Source organism: Gopherus flavomarginatus, chromosome 9, assembly GCF_025201925.1.
Source record: "Gopherus flavomarginatus isolate rGopFla2 chromosome 9, rGopFla2.mat.asm, whole genome shotgun sequence".
Classification (NCBI taxonomy): Eukaryota; Metazoa; Chordata; order Testudines; family Testudinidae; genus Gopherus; species Gopherus flavomarginatus.
The window spans coordinates 92,460,155-92,477,637 of NC_066625.1; the positions used below are offsets into that span (position 1 = coordinate 92,460,155).

Genomic DNA, 17,483 nt, shown 5'->3' on the forward strand with positions numbered 1-17,483 from the left:
CTATGAATACTGCATCTCACTCTGGTGCGCACTCTGCTCTCCATGTCTGCTGTCACTCTCAAGGCTTTACGTATCTGTTTTTATCCCTTCCACCATGATTTGTCTGTTTTTGTTTAGCTAGTGCATTCTTTAGGGCAGGGACCAGCTTTTCCTCTAGGTTTTGTATATGCCTAGCACAATACAAATACGAAATTGTCAAACAAAGACTATTCAGTGACAGTTAAGGTTGCATTAGAATATGCTACATCCACCCAAAACCTTCACAACATGGAAATAGGTTGGGGGAAAGACTTGTGCATTTCTTTCCACTTTTATATTGCCTACAGTGCTGTCAACAGTACAGTCCAGCACTCCATATGGCTTTCACCTCTTCTTCTGTAGAGACACAACACGAATGCAGACACCAGCGTATCAAACTTGCACTGTAACTCATTTACTTCTATATCAAATTATATCAATAGATCACCACATCTGATTCCCACATTCCATGCAGTGGGGAAGTTATTCTGCCTTAGCAATGTTGAGGGCACTGCTAAAGTTTTGCATTATTGATTTTTTTGTTTTTGCATTTCCCTGACTGCCATCTGAATTGGGGGTTTATTGTCTTAGTCAATGATATGGGTAGTGAACTGCATGGGAATTTAAACAGCAGATAGACGAGTTTAAGTTTGAACTCTTGGTCTCTCCCCCCCCCCCCCAATGGAGTGAGTGGTAGTGTTCACATATGACAGATTTGCTGTCAAATTGGCAGGTTTGGCGCAGTGCACAAACTTTCAGTTATAGGTAAAAAGTTATAAAATGCTCTATAGACAAGAGTGGCGATTGTATAGCTGGTATTTTGAGCAATCGGTGCGTTAAGAGCAACAATGTGGCTGGAGTGCTGTAGGTTTCTTGCAAAAGGAGGTACAAAAAAGTGAGATGTGAAAATGCCCAAAGAGGTGATTTTTGAACTCTTGTTCTCTCTGTACTGAGTCATTTTTTTTTTCTCAAACCACCAGGAAATTCAAATAGCATCAGAATTTACATTCCATGGACTGTTTCTTATCATATCAATACAATTTTTAAAAAGTAAATGTTTAAAGTTTCCATTAAATTGAAAACTTCTGACTTAGCATGAATTATGGAGTTAATACTAGCACCTGCATAACAACAATATGTGGTGGCTATTATCCAATAAATTATTTTACTGTGTGGGGACAATGTCTTATTTCAGAAGGTGGAGGAAGTAATTAGGGGACAGCTACTTTAGATTTGATTCTGACTGACATGGAGGAATTGGAATTGTTTGTGACTGAAGGTTGAAGGCATTTTGGATAAAAGTGATCATGAAATGATAGATTTAATGGTTCAAATGAAAGGGAGGAGTGAGAGCAGCAGAATGATAATGGATTTCAAAAATGCAGAATTTACAGACTCAGAACTGGTAGATTTTCTTCTCATGGGACCTTACCTAAGCGGAAAAGTTGTTCAGGATTGCTGACAGTTTCTCATAGATGTTGTTAAAGGCGGAACAGCAAAAAGGAAACCTATAAAATGTGGAAACATGGACAAATTGCTAAGGATGAGTATGAAAGAATAGCACAAGAATGTAGGGATAGAATTGGAAAGGCTAAGGCACAGAATACATTATGAACAGCACAGGGCATAAAAGGACATGAGAAGAAGAGGTTCTATACATACATTAGGAGCAACAGAAAAAAAAAAGTGTAGGTCCACTATTTAGCAAGGAAGGAGAGCTAATAACAGATCATGTCAGGATGGCTGAGGTGTTTAATGCCTAACTTGCCTCAGGCTTCACTAAAAAAAATTGATTGTGACCAGATGCTTAACACAATTAACATTTAACAACAAGGGGAAAGGGTTGCAAGACAGAATAGGGAGAGAAGAAGTTAAAGAATATTAAGGTAAATTAGATGTATTCAAGTTGGCAGGGCCTGACCAAATTCATCCGAAGGTACTAAAGGAACTAGTTGAAGCAATCTTGGAATTGTTAGTGATTATCTTTGAGAACTCAGAGGATGGGTGAGGTGCCAGGGAATGGAAAAGAACAAACACAGAATCTCCCTTTAAAAAGGGAAACAAAGAGGACACTGGGAATTATAGACCAGTCACCCTAACTTTGATACCTGGAAAGATACTGGAACATAAGATTAAAACATCAGTAAGCTCATGGAGGATAATAGGCTAATAATAACAGTCAACATGAATTTGTCAAGAACAAATCACACTAAACCAACCTAATTTCCTTCTTTGACAGGATTTCTGGCCTAGTGAATAGGGAGAAGCAGTAGATGCAGTATATCTTGGTTTTTTTAGTCAGACTTTTGACACAGTCCCACGTGACATTCTCAGAAGCAAACTAGGAAATATGGTCTAGATCAGTGTTTCCCAAACTTGGGACGCTGCTTGTGTAGGGAAAGCCATTGGTGGGCTGGGCTGGTTTGTTTACCTGCCGCGTCCACAGGTCCGGCCGATCACGGCTCCCACTGGCCGTGGTTCACTGCTCCAGGCCAATGGGAGCTGTGGGAAGCAGCGCGGGCCAAGGGATGTACTAGCCGCCGCTTCCTGCAGCTCCCATTGGCCTGGAGCAGCAAACCACGGCCAGTGGGAGCCGCGATCGGCTGGACCTGCAGACACAGCAGGTAAACAAACTGGCCCAGCCCGACAGGGAATTTCCCTACACAAGTGGTATCCCAAGTTCGGGAAACACTGATCTAGATGAAAGAACTGTAAGGTGGGTGTGTAACTGGTTGAAGGACAGCAATTGGAGTGAGTATGGTTTTTCTGTCAGACTGGGAGAGTGTTTCTAGTGGAGTCTGACAGGGGTCTGATAGTAGTCAGTATTTTCATTAATGACTTGAATAATGGAGTGGTGAGTGTGACGATGCGGTTCTGGCAGGACCCAACTGAGAGTGCCAAGTCAGGACCAATTGCTCAAACAGGGCAGTCACAGCCCAAGGCTGGGGTTTTTCCACCTCTAAGGCAAACCAAACCAGCCAGACAAAAAGGACTTCGGTTTCACCCCACTGGCTAACCACAAGTCACACAAGCAATTTCCTTAGACACTCCAGTCTCCCAGTGTCACCACCAGTGCCACCCGTCATGGGGATGAATGGTTATGAAAACCAACACCCCAGTAAAAGAAAAGGTTCTCTCGATTCCAAAGGATCAAGCCTCAGAGCCAGGTTAATATACACATCAGATCTTACCCACAAATCACGCTGTTACCAATCCTTTAGAATCTAAAATCTAAAGGTTTATTCATAAAAGGAAAAAGGTAGAGATGAGAGCTAGAATTGGTTAAATGGAATCAATTACAAATAGTAATGGCAAAGTTCTTAGTTCAGGCTTGTAGCAGTGATGGAGTAAACTGCAGGTTCAAATCAAGTCTCTGGAGAACATCCCCCGCTGGGATGGGTCAACAGTCCTTTGTTCAGAGCTTCAGTTTGTAGCAAAGTCCCTCCAGAGGTAAGAAGCAGGATTGAAGACAAAATGGAGATGAGGCATTAGCCTTATATAGGCACTTCCAGGTGTAAGAACACTTCTTTGTACTTACTGTGGAAAATTACAGCAAAATGGAGTTTGGAGTCACATGGGCAAGTCCCTGCACACCCTGCTGAGTTACAAGGCGTATCAGCCTCCTCTCAATGGGTCAGTTGTGTAGCTGATGGTCCTTAATGGGCCATCAAGCAGGCTAAGCAGAGCTAACACCAACTTGTCTGGGGTATTTCCCAGAACTGCAGCACTAATTTGAAATACAGACAGTATAGAGCCAATACTTATAACTTCAACTACAAAATGATACAGACATACAGACAGCATAATCATAACCAGTAACTCATAACTTGGTCTTAGACACCTTATATGACCCCCTTTACATAGGATTTGGTGCCACTACAGGACCTTGGTTGCAACCCATGTTCTATATGGTCCCGGTTTATATCAATAACGTCACAGTGAGTAAGATTTAAAAATTTGTGGATGACACCAACCTGGGAGAGGCTGCAAGCACTTTGTAGGACAAGATTAGATTTCAAAATGACTTGGACAATTGGAGAACTGATCTGAAATCAATAAGATGAAATTCAGTAAAGGTAAGTACAAAGTACTGCACTTAGGAAGGAAAAATCCAGTGCACAACTACAACATGGGGAATAACTGCCTAGGTGGTAGTACTGCTGAAGAGGATTTGGGGTTATAGTATCAGGGGGTAGCTGTGTTAGTCTGTATCCACGAAAACAACAAGAAGTCCTGTGGCACCTTAAAGACTAATAGATTTCATAAGCTTTCATGGGTAAAAAACATCACTTCTTCAGATGCCCACAAAAGTTTATGCCCAAGTAAATCTGTTAGTCTTTAAGGTGCCACCACATTCCTTGTTATTTGTGGGGTTATAGTGAATTACAAATTGAAGGAGAGTCAGCAATGTGGTGCAGTTGTGGAAAAGGCTAATATTCTAGAATGTATTAACAGAAGTGTCATATGTAAGATACAGGGAGCAATTGTCCTGCTCTGCTTGGTACTGTGAGGCCTCAGTTAAGTACCTGGTCCAGTTCTGGATCCCATACCTTAGGAAAGATGGAGAGTAACAAAAATGATAACGGGGTCAGAAAACATGACCTATGAGGAAAGGCTAAAAAAAAAATGGGCATGTTTACTGTGAGAAAAGAAGATTATCAGGTCCCACCTCTATCTCCTAATATGATAAGGGCTCTTATAAAGAAGATGGTGATCAAGTGTTCTCCCTGTCCACTGAAGTTAGGACAAGAACTAATGAGCCTAATCTGCATAAGGGAGATTTAGGTTAGCTATTCGGAAAAACTTCCTAACTGTTCAGCTAGCTAAGCTGTGGAGCAGGCTTCCAAAGGAGGTTGTGGAATCCCCACCACAGGTTACACAAATCTCTGTCAGGGATTGTCTAGGTTTGCTCGGCCCTGCCTCAGTGCTGCAGGCTGGATTAGATGACCTCTTGAGGACCCTTACACCCTTGCATTTCTGTGATTCATACCCAGTTTCAAGGGTCCCATTCCAGCCCTCTTTGCTCAGCCTTTTGGATTAGGTTGTTCCCAAGGGAGGAAGTGCTGTTCCGTACATTGCCAAGCTCTTGTGTGGCTGAATTTGATTTTATTTAAACTTCCCATTTAGCTCTTTGTTAGGCAGAGTCCAAACAGTGGAACACTTTATTGTGAAAGAGGAGGGTTTGAAGGGAAAGTACTTTCCCCTGTGTGTTGCTAGGTGGCTTGCTGTGTGTGAGAGAGACTTATCCACCGTCAAGCAGACTGACAGACTAATAAGTGCTGTTAGGGTGCCTGGCCTGTGTGGTTCCTCACTGTTTTTCCCCCTCCCCCGCAGCATTGGATCCTGCATGAGCATATTTTAGCTCACACTGAACAGCTCCCTTTTTACCCCCTCTGAGGGTCTCTTCATCTTTTGCTTTCAGATTGGTAGCCGGAGCAGTGTTTACTCCCCTGAAAGCTGTGTACGGAAAACGGGCTCATACATTTACGAGGAGTTCATGCCTACAGATGGCACTGATGTCAAGGTGAGGAGAAGGCTGGAGTGAAAGTGAGGGATGGCTGCCTCCTTGGCCAGATTGTGGCCTTAGTAGTCCTGCTGAGAACTCTTTGGAGTGTTCCCTCCAGATATGAGTTGCTGACAGCACTGCCTGATCAGGGTGAGGATTTAATGCTTGTCTGCATCCGACATTAATGAGGAGAGTGTGTGGCACCAAACTCCATTCCACTTCTCCATATGTCTGCAGGCCAAGTGTGTCCGGGTGGATTCCAGTTAGTTTGTGTGTTTGCTCAGCTGTAACTTTTTGGAACCTGGCTTGATAATCTGGTGATGCAGGCCACCTAGCTCACCTCTGTCTCTACCCAGGTGTACACAGTTGGGCCGGATTATGCCCATGCGGAAGCCCGGAAGTCCCCTGCTCTGGATGGGAAAGTTGAACGGGACAGTGAGGGGAAAGAAATCCGCTATCCGGTCATGCTGACTGCCATGGAGAAGTTAGTTGCCAGGAAAGTCTGTGTTGCCTTTAAGGTTTGTGCATAGAATCATAGACTATTAAGGTTGGAAGGGACCTCAGGAGGTCATCTAGTCCAACTTCCTGCTCAAAGCAGGGCCAATCCCCAACTATTTCTCTTTTTTTTTTTTTTTTTGTGCCCCAGATCCCTAAATGGCCCCCTCAAGGATTGAACTCACAACCCTGGGTTTAGTGGGCCAGTGCTCAAACCACTGAGCTATCCTTCTCCCTTCCTGCCCCCCTTCTGTAGGAGTAAGACTGTTCCCTGAAACATCCTGTTTGTGCCCCAGGCATCCACTTCTGCCGCAATCTGTCACCCCATTGGTCCTGACACCCCTGAGACCGAGGTCTGTAACCAGTCAGGCAAGCTGAGGGGATGTGGAGGTGGGGGGAAGGGAGCAGCTCAAACGTTTTGTGTTCTCTGCTGCGTGTGGGCTGAGAACATTTAGGCTGCTTGTGTTACATTGGTTAGTGTCACTCTCTAACTTGTGGCCTGCCATCTGCTACTCCCATGGTCTGTCCCTTCCTTCACTACTCTTTCCCACTCTCATGTACATCTTGGTGCATGTTTTCTGCCACTTTTTCAGTGTCTGTTTTGCTGTTGGGCCCATGTACATTAGATGCTTTTTGGCATTGCTGTCCCCTGGTTCTGGTCCTGTGCTTGCATGTGGAAGTGCTCCTTCCATTTCGCAGGGGTTCAGCACCAGTGTGATTGCCCTATTTAGAACCAGTCTTGAAAACCCCTTCTTCTGCAGTGTTGGAGTCCTACTGTGGATGGGAGACTCAGGCATTGCAGCTGCACTGGTTCAGCTGTTCCTCTTGGTGCAATCCACAATGCTCCTGCTCACCCTCCATAGCTACCCCAGTCTCAGCTCGTTGCCATGTACTTACCCATGACCTGAGACTGCCCCTTCCCGTGGAGGGTGCTGAGATGATTCTTGACAGTTCTTGGCTCTGTCCAGTAGTGCCTTCCACTGTCTGGGCTCTGACAGACCTGCTCCAGCAATTCAGCTGTCTTATTCCAGCCACCTCTGGACTTGCCCAAGGCACAGCAAATCGATCCCTGTTTCTGTGTGAAAACTTCAAATAAGCTTCCCATTCCAGACACTGGACTCTGTTCAACTGCCTTCACTGCAGTGACTCATCTCCCTGTGCAGGTTGTCTTTACCGTTATTATTAGGGGGCTTATTCCTTCACTCTCTCACTTCCCTGGTCCTTCTCGTAGGAACAGAGAGCAACAATACCCAAAGGCGCAAACAATTCAGTGTTTATTGGGGTGAACTTCCAACAAGCATGATTCCAGTTTCCTTCCTTAGTGTCCCTCCCTGTTCCCAGCTCTGACACCACAAAGCCTTGCCTGTGACCCTGTTCCCATCCCCTGTTCCCATTTTCCCCTTTAGCAAAACATGATTTTAATTCCCCCATCCCCAGACCCTGTTCCCATTTCCCCTCCCCTTACTTCCTGATTGACGGCAGACTATATAGTAAAACCTGAGTTTTGCTTAGCTATACCTTAACCAATCATTTTACTGAAATTTAACTAACTAATCCTAACATATTGTAACATGGTTATTTAACCAATTATATTCCAACACCTTCATTGGTTTACATCCAACAAAATTAATTATACAGCAGACAGAAACAATTACAGAACCAGACAGAGACCATGCAAATAAACATACAAAACAATACAGAAGTGAGGATTTCACAACTACATCTATACAAACATAAGGGTTGTCCAGCTGTGTCTATTGATAAGTGAGTTCTTGCCAGACAGGATGCTATCAAACTAAGGGTATGGCTACACTTGCACTTCAAAGTGCTGCCGCGGCAGCGCTGTGAAGTTTCGAGTGTGGTCGCAGTGCCAGCGCTGGGTGAGAGCTCTCCCAGCGCTGCACGTACTCTACATCCTCTGTGGATGTAGCTTGCAGTGCTGGGAGCCGTGCTCCCAGCGCTGCGGCACTGTTTACACTGAGGCTTTACAGCGCTGTATCTTGCAGCGCTCAGGGGGGTGTTTTTTTCACACCCGTGAGCGCGAAAGTTGCAGCGCTGTAAAGCGCCAGTGTAGCCATGGCCTAAGTTTCCTTTTACATCTTCTCGGCTCTTCCCTTTCTCTGGAGGTGATAGAAATATCAGGACAGGATTGTATTCCTAATAGCCCAATAGCATCTTATTTCAATGTGACTAGTTTGGAATGTGAGGATGTGACCATGCACTTCCCAGCTTATGGCTGCCTAACTACATCTTAGCTGAAGGCTTTAGCCTGTCACAGTAAGAGAGGGCCATTACACAGACAGTGATTTTTTATTCTTTCTTTTATACCTTTGTAACTAGCTAAGTGATAAGAATACACCTAAATTCTTAAAGTATAGGCCTTTGCAGACAGGCCTGAATATCTATATCCTAAGTTATTTTCCCTTCCACCAGTTCTGTACTTTTTCCTCTCTCCCTTAATTTCTGAGATTTGTCTGCCTCTCCTCTCTCCCTCCTCCCCCCAACTCTTCACTTTTTTTCCTCTATGCCCTATCTTCCACGATCATCTCCAGCAGGGGCGCACACATCCAGACATGTTCTCACCATGGCAGCAATTGTCTGTATCACCAAGCAAGGCAGTGCCAAGTCTCTCGCTCTTTATGCAGAGGCCATCAGGCTCTGGAACTAATGCATCAAGCATGATGTCCTGCTCCAGGCCACATACCTTCTAGGTGCCAGCAAGTCCCTTGCAGACACACTCAACAGGTCCTTCCACGTGAATCACGAGTGGGAACTGCATGATCCCACACTACACTCCATTTTTCCACTGGTGGGGCCAGTGCTGGATTTACACCTTATGGACCCCCTAGGTACAGCATCATCTGCTCCCCCTGCCTGCATCTTTTGTGTTTTCTGTTAAAAAATGAAACTTTTAACCCACTTTAGGTGACCCTAGAACGCCCATGCCCCTAGGCATGTGCCTACTGTGCCTAATTGGAAATCCAGCCCTGGGTGGGGAAACCCCTGCTGGGACCTCTTCACGACCAGCAAGAACCACAAACTCCCCCTTTATTGTTCCAGAGGAACACTGGGAGTGGATTCACAGGGCGATGCCCTTCTCCTGCCGTGGACCAAAGACAAACACTATGCCTTTCCACCCATTCCCCTCCTCCTACAAGATCTGCACAAAATTTGCAGGGACCGGGCTACAGTCATACTGATAGCCTCCTTTTGGCCTCACCAGTATTGGTTCACAGACCTCCTCCACTCGCCCCCCCCTCAGTCCACATCCACACCCACCTGCATCCCCTCATGCAGGCACAAGGACAACTCCAGCACCCCCACCCCACCCCATCTCACAGCTTGGTATTTGGATGAACTTGCATGTAGACCAGGTGTGCTCCACACCCCCATATGCGACAGCCTCATGCACAGCAGGAGGCCATCCACCAGCACCTGCTGTGAGGCAAAATGGAAGCATTTCACGACCTGGGCACGCTGCCACCATTACTCACTGGACTCCATATTTATTCCTAACCTCCTGGACCACCTTCTCAAACTGTCGGGTCTCGCCCACTCCTCCATATGGGTTCACTTGGTGGGGGGGGGACGACACTGTGCTTTCGTCCCTCTGGTAGATGGTTTCTCCTCCTTCACTCATGCAACCACCACTCGTTTCCTCAAAGGTTTGCTCAGTGCCTTCTCACCAGTGCTCAAACCTAGCCTGTCTTGGGACCTGAATATCGTTCTCTCTGCCCTTACTAAACCACCCTTTGAACCAGGGCTTTGGTTTGGAGCCCAGAGCTGGAGCACGGAGCAGCTCCAGAGCAGTGGAGCTGCAGATTTTCGCCTGGAGCTGTGCTCTGGCTCCACTCCAGCTCCAAAGCCATGCTTTGAACCCCTCACAACCTGCTCTCTCACCCACCTCCATGAAGGTGGTGATCTTGTTGGCCATCACCTCAGTGAGAGACGTTAGTGAATTGGCATCCACAATGGCTGACCCTTCCCCCACCCCATCTTCCACAAAGACAGTCTCCTTGTGCCTGTGCCCCAAATTCCTTCCCAAGATGGCCTCCGCATTCCACCTCAACCAAGGCATCTACCTTCCCATCTTTATATCCCAACCCTCATGCTTTCCACAGGACTAGAACGTTACAGTCGCTTAACATCTGCCCGGCTCTAGCCTTTTTATCTCCAATGCACCTGTGCTTCACTCAGGTTCCTAGTTGTCACTGCCAAACTTTGCAAGGGCCAGGCCCTCTCCTCCCAGCCCATCTCTAAATGGATTGCCTTTTGCATTTCTGAATGCTTCTGTCTCTTGTGTACCCCTGTCCCCTGGAGTCATGGCTCATTCCACGCAGGCGCATGCTGCCATGTCCACCTTCCTCGCGGATGTGCCGTGGCAGGACATTTGCCGGGTAGCCACATGGCATCCCCATCCACACCTGTACCGCTCACTATACCATTGCCCCAGAGCGGCTGTGGATGTGGCCACCGGCCACACTTTTACAGACTAAGGCCTGATCTAAACTACATAGTTAGGTCGACATAAGGCAGCTTAAGTCTAGCTAATTATGTCAGCATCTATACTACAGCCTTGTCCTACTGATGTATGTGCCGTACTACATAACTCCATTTCCGTGAGAGGCGTAGGACCTTTGTTGGTGTAGGGTATGTCTATACTACGGGATTATTCCGATTTTACAGAAACCGGTTTTTTAAAACAGATTGTATAAAGTGGAGTGCACGCGGCCACACTAAGCACATTAATTCGGCGGTATGCGTCCTTGTCCCGAGGCTAGTGTCAATTTCCAGAGCATTGCATTGTGGGTAGCTATCCCATAGTTCCCACAGTCATCCCCACCCGTTGAAATTCTGGGTTGAGATCACAATGCATGATGGAGCAAAAACAGTGTCACGGGTGATTCTGGGTAAATGTCATCACTCAATCCTTCCTCTGTGAAAGCAACGACAGACAATCATTTCGTGCCCTTTTTCTCTGGATTACCCTGGCAGACGCTATAGCATGGTAACCATGGAGCCCATTTAGCCTTTTTTCACTGTCACCATGTGTGTACTGGATGCTGCTGACAGACACGGTACTGCAATGCTACACGGCAGCATTCATTTGCCTTTGCAAGGTAGCAGAGACAGTTACCAGCCCTATTGCACCGTCTGCTGCTTTGGAAATTGGCGATGACGGTTACCAGTCATATTGTACCGTCTGCTGCTGTCATGGGTGCTCCTGGCTGGACTCGCTGAGGTCGGCTGGGGGCGCATGGACAAAAATGGGAATGACTTCCCAGGTCATTCCCTTCTTTGTTTTGTCTAAAAGTAGAGTCAGTCCTACCTAGAATATGGGGCAAGTCTACTAGAGAACCAGAGAGCACAGCTGCTCCGGGTCAGAGCCCCAGAGATCCCACAGAAATGATGAGCTGCATGCCATTCTAGGGGGTGCCCCTGCAACAACCCCACCCGTTGCTTCCCCCCTCCTGGGCTACCATGGCAGTGTCCCCCCGTTTGTGTGATGAAGTAATAAAGAATGCAGGAATAAGAAACACTGACTTTTTAGTGAGAGAAAATGAGGAGGAGACAGCCTCCAGCTGCTATGATATTCCAGGCAGGACATCTCCATTACTCATTAAAGGGTGGTGGGGAGAGGAGCACAGCCTCCCGCTGCTATGATAGTCCAGAATCTCCATTAGACATGAAGGTGTGGGGGGGGAGAGAGGAGCTCAGCCTTCAGCTGCTATGATGAGGATGGTTACCAGCCCTATTGCACCGTCTGCCAGGACTGAATCTCCAGGACACAAAGCTTAAAGAAGGGAATGACCAGGAGTCATTCCCATTTTTGCCCAGGAGACCCTGGCCGACCTCACCGAGGCCAGCCAGGAGCACTCGCAGGATGATGACGAGGATGGCTATCGGTCATTTTGTACTGTACCGTCTGCCACTGGGAAGGGGAGGGGAGGGGAGAGGTTGCTGCTGTTTAGTGCTGCAGCACCCCGTCTACCAGCAGCATCCAGTAGACATACGGTGACATTGAAAAGAGGCGAGACACGATATTTTTCCCTTTTCTTTGGGAGGGGGTGGTAAATTGACGACATATTCCCTGAACCACTGGCAACAATGTTTTTGACCCATCAGGCATTGGGAGCTCAGCCAAGAATGCAAATGCTTTTCAGAGACTCCAGGAGCTGTGGGATAGCTTGAGTCCTCAGTCTCCCCCACCCCGCACCCCGCCCCATGAGTGTCGATTTGATTCTTTGGCTTTCCGTTATGGTTGTCACAGCACTGTGTTGAGTCCCTGCTGTGGCCTCTGTTTATCATAGCCTGGAGATTTTTTCAAATGCTTTGGCATTTTGTCTTCTGGAACGGAGCTCTGATAGAATAGATTTGTCTCCTCATACAGTGGTCAGATCCAGTATCTCCCGTATGGTCCATGCTGGAGCTCTTTTTGGATTTGGGACTGCATGGCCACCCGTACTGATCAGCGCTCCATGCTGGGCAAGCAGGAAATGAAATTCAAAAGTTCACGGGGCTTTTCCTGTCTACCTGGCCAGTGCATCCAAGTTCAGATTGGTTTCCAGAGCGGTCACAATGATGCACTGTGGGATACCGCCCGGAGGCCAATACCGTCGAATTGTGGCCACACTAACCCTAATCCGACATGGCAATACTGATTTCAGCGCTACTCCCCTCGTCGGGGAGGAGTACAGAAATCAGTTTTAAGAGCCCTTTATATCAATATAAAGGGCTTCTGTGTGACGGGTGCAGAGTTAAATCGGTTTAACGCTGCTAAATTCGGTATAAACGCGTAGTGTAGACCAGGCCGTAGTTAAGGTGATGCAGTGTCTTTGTAGACACTGTTACTTACTTTGGCTGTCAATTTCACAGTTCCAGTGGAGCAGGCATCTGTAGCCAGCTGTTCTCTGCTCCCCTGGGGAGCCGAGCAGCTGGCCCCTGCTTGGAGCGGAAGTGAGAAGCCCGGACTGCTGGACTCTGCTCCCAGTGGGGGGTGCAGGGGGAGAAGTCCAGGTGGCTGGACCCCACTGTAGGCTGAAAGAGGGGGCCTGGGCTGGACCTGCTCCCAGTGGAGAAGGAGAAGCCTTTCTCCCCCCCGACCCAAAAAAAAAAAAAACATTGGCTGTCTTGTCAACTTCTGGCTCTATGCTGGAGCTGTGAAATTGACAAGGCTGCCCAGCTCCGGGCAGGGAGCAGGCAGGGGAGAAGGGTGGGGTAAGAAGCCAGGGCAGCTGGACCACACTCCTCAGGGGCAAGAAGCCCAGGTAGCTTCCTCCATTCCTGGTGGGGAACAGGGAGGCGAGGGGAGGAGGCAGCCCATTGGGAGCCCAGGAGCATGTAGGGCAGCTGGGCTCCCTGCAGGGAGCTGAAGCTGGTCTCTCAGCTCCTCATACTGGACTACCCCTCTTAAGTTGGTGGAAGTGTTCCTGGTGAGGATGTGTACCACTGACCCAAGGAGGGTAGTGTGGATATCAGCCACCACAGTAAATACTGCACTGGCTGTAAGTTGACCTAATATAGGTTGACTTAAGTTTTTAGTGTAGACATATCCTATGACTTCTCGCAGGTCCTCGCACTCACCTCCATGCTGTGCATGGCTCGCTAATCACCCACATTTGGAAACCATATAGAATCATCGCTCAAAGAAGAGGAGGTTACTCACCTGTAACTGGAGATGCTTCGAGGTATGTGGTCCCTATTTGGATTCTGATACCTGCCCTCCATCCCCTCTGCTACGGACTACATTGCTTAGTGGTAAGAGGGATACTGGAGCAGCATTGACCCACATGGCCTCTTATAGCCTTGGATGCAAGCACGCAGACAATGCACATTGCACGTGCAGGTCAATGGACATTGTTGCAATACAAAACGTTTCTGGCTGCAGCACATGGCATGAGTGCGTATCCACATTTGGAATTCAGACAGGGACCACACATCTTGAAGAACCACCAGTTACTGGTAAGTAGCCTCCTTTTTCTAGTCCTTGTGGTTGAGGAGAAAGCTTGTGGAAAACAGTTCCACACAAATGCCATGGCTGTGGAATTGCAAAACATATGGGACCCTGTCTGTATGGAACCAAACCTATCCACAAGTTCCCCATTTCTGAGCTATATGCAGGTGAGACCAGGGGTCGGTCCGTTACTGCTCAGAGGCTGCCCAAATGAAATGGGCTATGTATTGCTATTGTTATGACCTTGCAAACATTCATGTACATTTTGGAGATGTCCAGTGCACTCAGCTGAGACTTAAGATAGCTTGCATGGTAACCTTTGTGCTGTCTTCATCCTAGGACTTTGTAATGCTGCTTCTCAGAACTCTGTATGTGGCTTTTCCCCTCAGCTGAGGTTTGAGTTCAAAGGACTGAGCGCAGGAGTGTAGTCACTTCTCTTACACTCTTGACGTGGCATCCAGAGATTATGCTTGTTGTGACAGTTCTGCTGTCCTAGTTCACTTGCTCATGGTGCAGCCCCTTTATCCCACAGATGTGAACATACACAGGCTTACCTGAAAGGGCCAGTTACTGGTAACTCACTCCTCTCTTTTCTCTCTCCCAGAATCCATGAAGTGTGTGTATTGGTGGTATGGGGGTGCTGAAGCCAGAGGGTCCTAGCCTTCCTGCCAGAGAAACCAGAGCTTGGAAGGCCTCTGAGGAGCCAAGCTGCACAGTGTATTGGCTAGGCCTGTGCCGCATAGTCCTCTTTCATGGCTGCCTGCCCTGAGCTCTTGGGGAGGTTTGTCTGAATCCCCTTTCTTTCCTCCTCATGCAGCAGACAGTGTGTGGGTTTGACCTTCTGCGGGCGAATGGCCACTCCTTTGTCTGTGATGTGAATGGGTTCAGCTTTGTGAAGAACTCCATGAAGTATTATGATGACTGCACCAAAATTCTTGGGTATGTACAGAGGTAAAGCGTATGTGTGTGCGTGAGGGAGCTCCTCCAAGTATGTGGTATAACCCTGTGCTCCTTATGCTGGGGAGCTCAACGAACTGCTCAGCAGGGAACACTTGCCTTGTATTTGAAACTTGTAAGTGCTTAGGATGGGGAAGCTCCAGGGTGTAAGGGGTTAATTTCTCTCAGATGCAGATTTGCCAGCCAATAGTAATATCTTCAGATGTAGTCGAGCTGGCCTTCTTATAACCTACTGAACCCAGCTACTGTACTGGAAATACTTGGAAAGTGATTGGTTGGCCTAATGCAAAGGATGCCAATGCTGCACTCTGGAGCTCTCCTGCTGGGTCTGTGACATGGCAAATCTGACTTGAGTGTGTGTGCAGGACTAAAGGAAGCACCGTCTGTGGCATAATGGGTTTTGAGCAAGGCTGTGATGGAGGGGGGTTCTAGGGGAGCTTGTCACTGGGTGCAGATTGATAAGGGAATGGGATTCCTGTGTTCTGGTCTGTTCCAGGAATATAATCATGCGGGAGTTGGCTCCCCAGTTCCAGATTCCCTGGTCCATCCCAACAGAGGCAGAGGATATTCCCATTGTCCCCACAACTTCAGGCACCATGTGAGTATCTGTTAGCCCCAGCAAAGGGTACCCCCATGGGTAGCCAAGTATTGCCATACTCCCCCATAGCATTGTGCTTCCCCTCCAAGCATTTGGGTCTGTGCAGAACACAGAGTCTGTAAGGCACTGAAGAGACCTAACCAAGCTAGGGGAGAGCAGCACAACGAAGGATAAAATTGAGTGTTGAGAAATGCAAACTAATGCACATTGGAGGAATAATGTGAACCATTCATATGCCTTCGAGGGTTCTAAAGGAACGTTATCAACTCAGGGAAGGGACATGGGTGTCATGGTGACAGCTGAGTGAGCCCCCTGCAATCAAAACAAAACTGGTAAGATACTGAAGGGATGGGATAGTGAAAGTATCATGATGCCATTATATAATCTGTGAGATGTCCTCATTTAGAATACTGTGGTCAGTTCTGGTCACCTCGTCATAAAAAGGTTGTACCAGAAATAGATGGGGTGCAGAGAGAGGTGACAATGAACAGGAGCCTGACAAACTCTCCTATGAAGAGAGAGAGAAAAGATTGGAATTGTTACCTTAGGGAGGAGCCTGATAGGAGGGTAGAATAAAAATGTACAAAATAATGACTGATCTGGAGAAGGTAGATCAGGAAGTTCTCTTATTCTTGTATTCTGGGAAAGGTGGTTGAGAACAGTCAATTTCATTGACTGGTGGCAGATTTGAAGTTGATGAAAGGAAATATTTTTTCACACAAGACGGCCTGTGGAATTCATTGCCACAATTGCATATTGTGGCAAAGTTCTACACAGGACTCAAAAAAAGGATTGGCCATTTATATGGATAATAAGCACAGCCAGAGTTACTGTGGTAATTACTGGAAAGTTTTGGAAGTGATGTCATCGCTCCTGCTTCTGGGCATAAACTGGCCTAACTAACGGGGGTCAGAGGAAACTAGCCCTGGGACAGGCTGTCCCAGAACTGCCTGGTGCATGTTTTTTTCATTTGGTACTGGCCAAAAGCAGAGACAGGTGTTGTCCCAGTGGTCTGGTCCAGTCTGGCCATTTCTGTGTTCCCCAAGTGGAATTGTGCACTTCCTGAAAGCAGTTTGGCACAGTCCAAAGTCCTGTTCCTACAGCTGCGCTAACATCTGGCCCAGCTCACACCACCAGAGTCTCCTGTTGCTTCATGCTTACATGTCAACTTATGAATGCTGTGACTCTGTCTTCTGTGGTGTTAATGTGACTGTAGCATTTTGACTCCTGTCTTGCAGGCTCTGAACTTGTGTGCCAGTCTGGGTTGGACTAACCGCATCTGATGATGGGGATTCTTCCAGATCTAGTGTAGGCTTTCTAATGCTGAAACAGACTTCTGAGAGCATGGGGGTGAAAGGGGTTTCTGCAAAAAGGGGATCCATCTCCTTGTGTTGGTGTTGGAATGGGAGAGGGAGGAGTCTATGGAAAGGGTGCTGTCTCCTGACAGGGCATGTGCTTTTTGGTTTCTTCCACCCTAGGATGGAGCTGCGCTGTGTTATTGCAGTGATACGACATGGAGACCGCACCCCCAAGCAGAAGATGAAGATGGAGGTTAAACACTCTAGGTAAAGGGTGCAGCAGAAGGGTTATGGACTCTTGCAGTCAAGAGAAATGATAGGTAGAACGCTTAGCTGCTGAGGTCATGGACCAAGCATGAGAGCCCATTGCATAGGAAGCCATGCTTTCTCTAGCTCCATTCACAGCTAATACCTTCCACTCAGTCAAACTAGCCTACCCCAGGAAGCTCCTGCATTTTCCATGAAAGCACTGGGAGAGGGCAGCTTGTGATGAAGGCTTGTTCAAAGTACAAGATCTTGGACTTCCTGTTGGGCACTTGCAAAGGAGACAAACCATTGGCTACTCTTTCCTTCTCCTAGTTCAGGCTGAAAGCACCTGTTTTCCTGGGAATTCTGGGGGGCAGGGATGAGCCTGTAGACATGCCAGTTCTCGCTGAA

The 17,483-nt window shown here is 47.5% G+C and overlaps 1 protein-coding gene across 18 annotated transcripts in view; it reads left to right on the forward strand.

Moving 5' to 3' along the window:
* The window catches only part of PPIP5K1 (diphosphoinositol pentakisphosphate kinase 1), a 232,533-nt gene that overhangs the window by 12,515 nt on the left and 202,535 nt on the right, over positions 1-17,483 (forward strand). For 14 of the 18 annotated variants that reach the window (XM_050967192.1, XM_050967191.1, XM_050967205.1 and 11 more), the window contains 6 exons: positions 5,441-5,542; positions 5,881-6,042; positions 6,316-6,372; positions 14,791-14,912; positions 15,427-15,528; positions 17,007-17,093. In XM_050967192.1, the coding sequence (XP_050823149.1) occupies positions 5,441-5,542; positions 5,881-6,042; positions 6,316-6,372; positions 14,791-14,912; positions 15,427-15,528; positions 17,007-17,093 (632 nt within the window). The remainder of the gene's footprint in view (positions 1-5,440; positions 5,543-5,880; positions 6,043-6,315; positions 6,373-14,790; positions 14,913-15,426; positions 15,529-17,006; positions 17,094-17,483) is intronic. The other 4 variants (XM_050967194.1, XM_050967199.1, XM_050967201.1 and 1 more) reach the window with 1 other exon arrangement.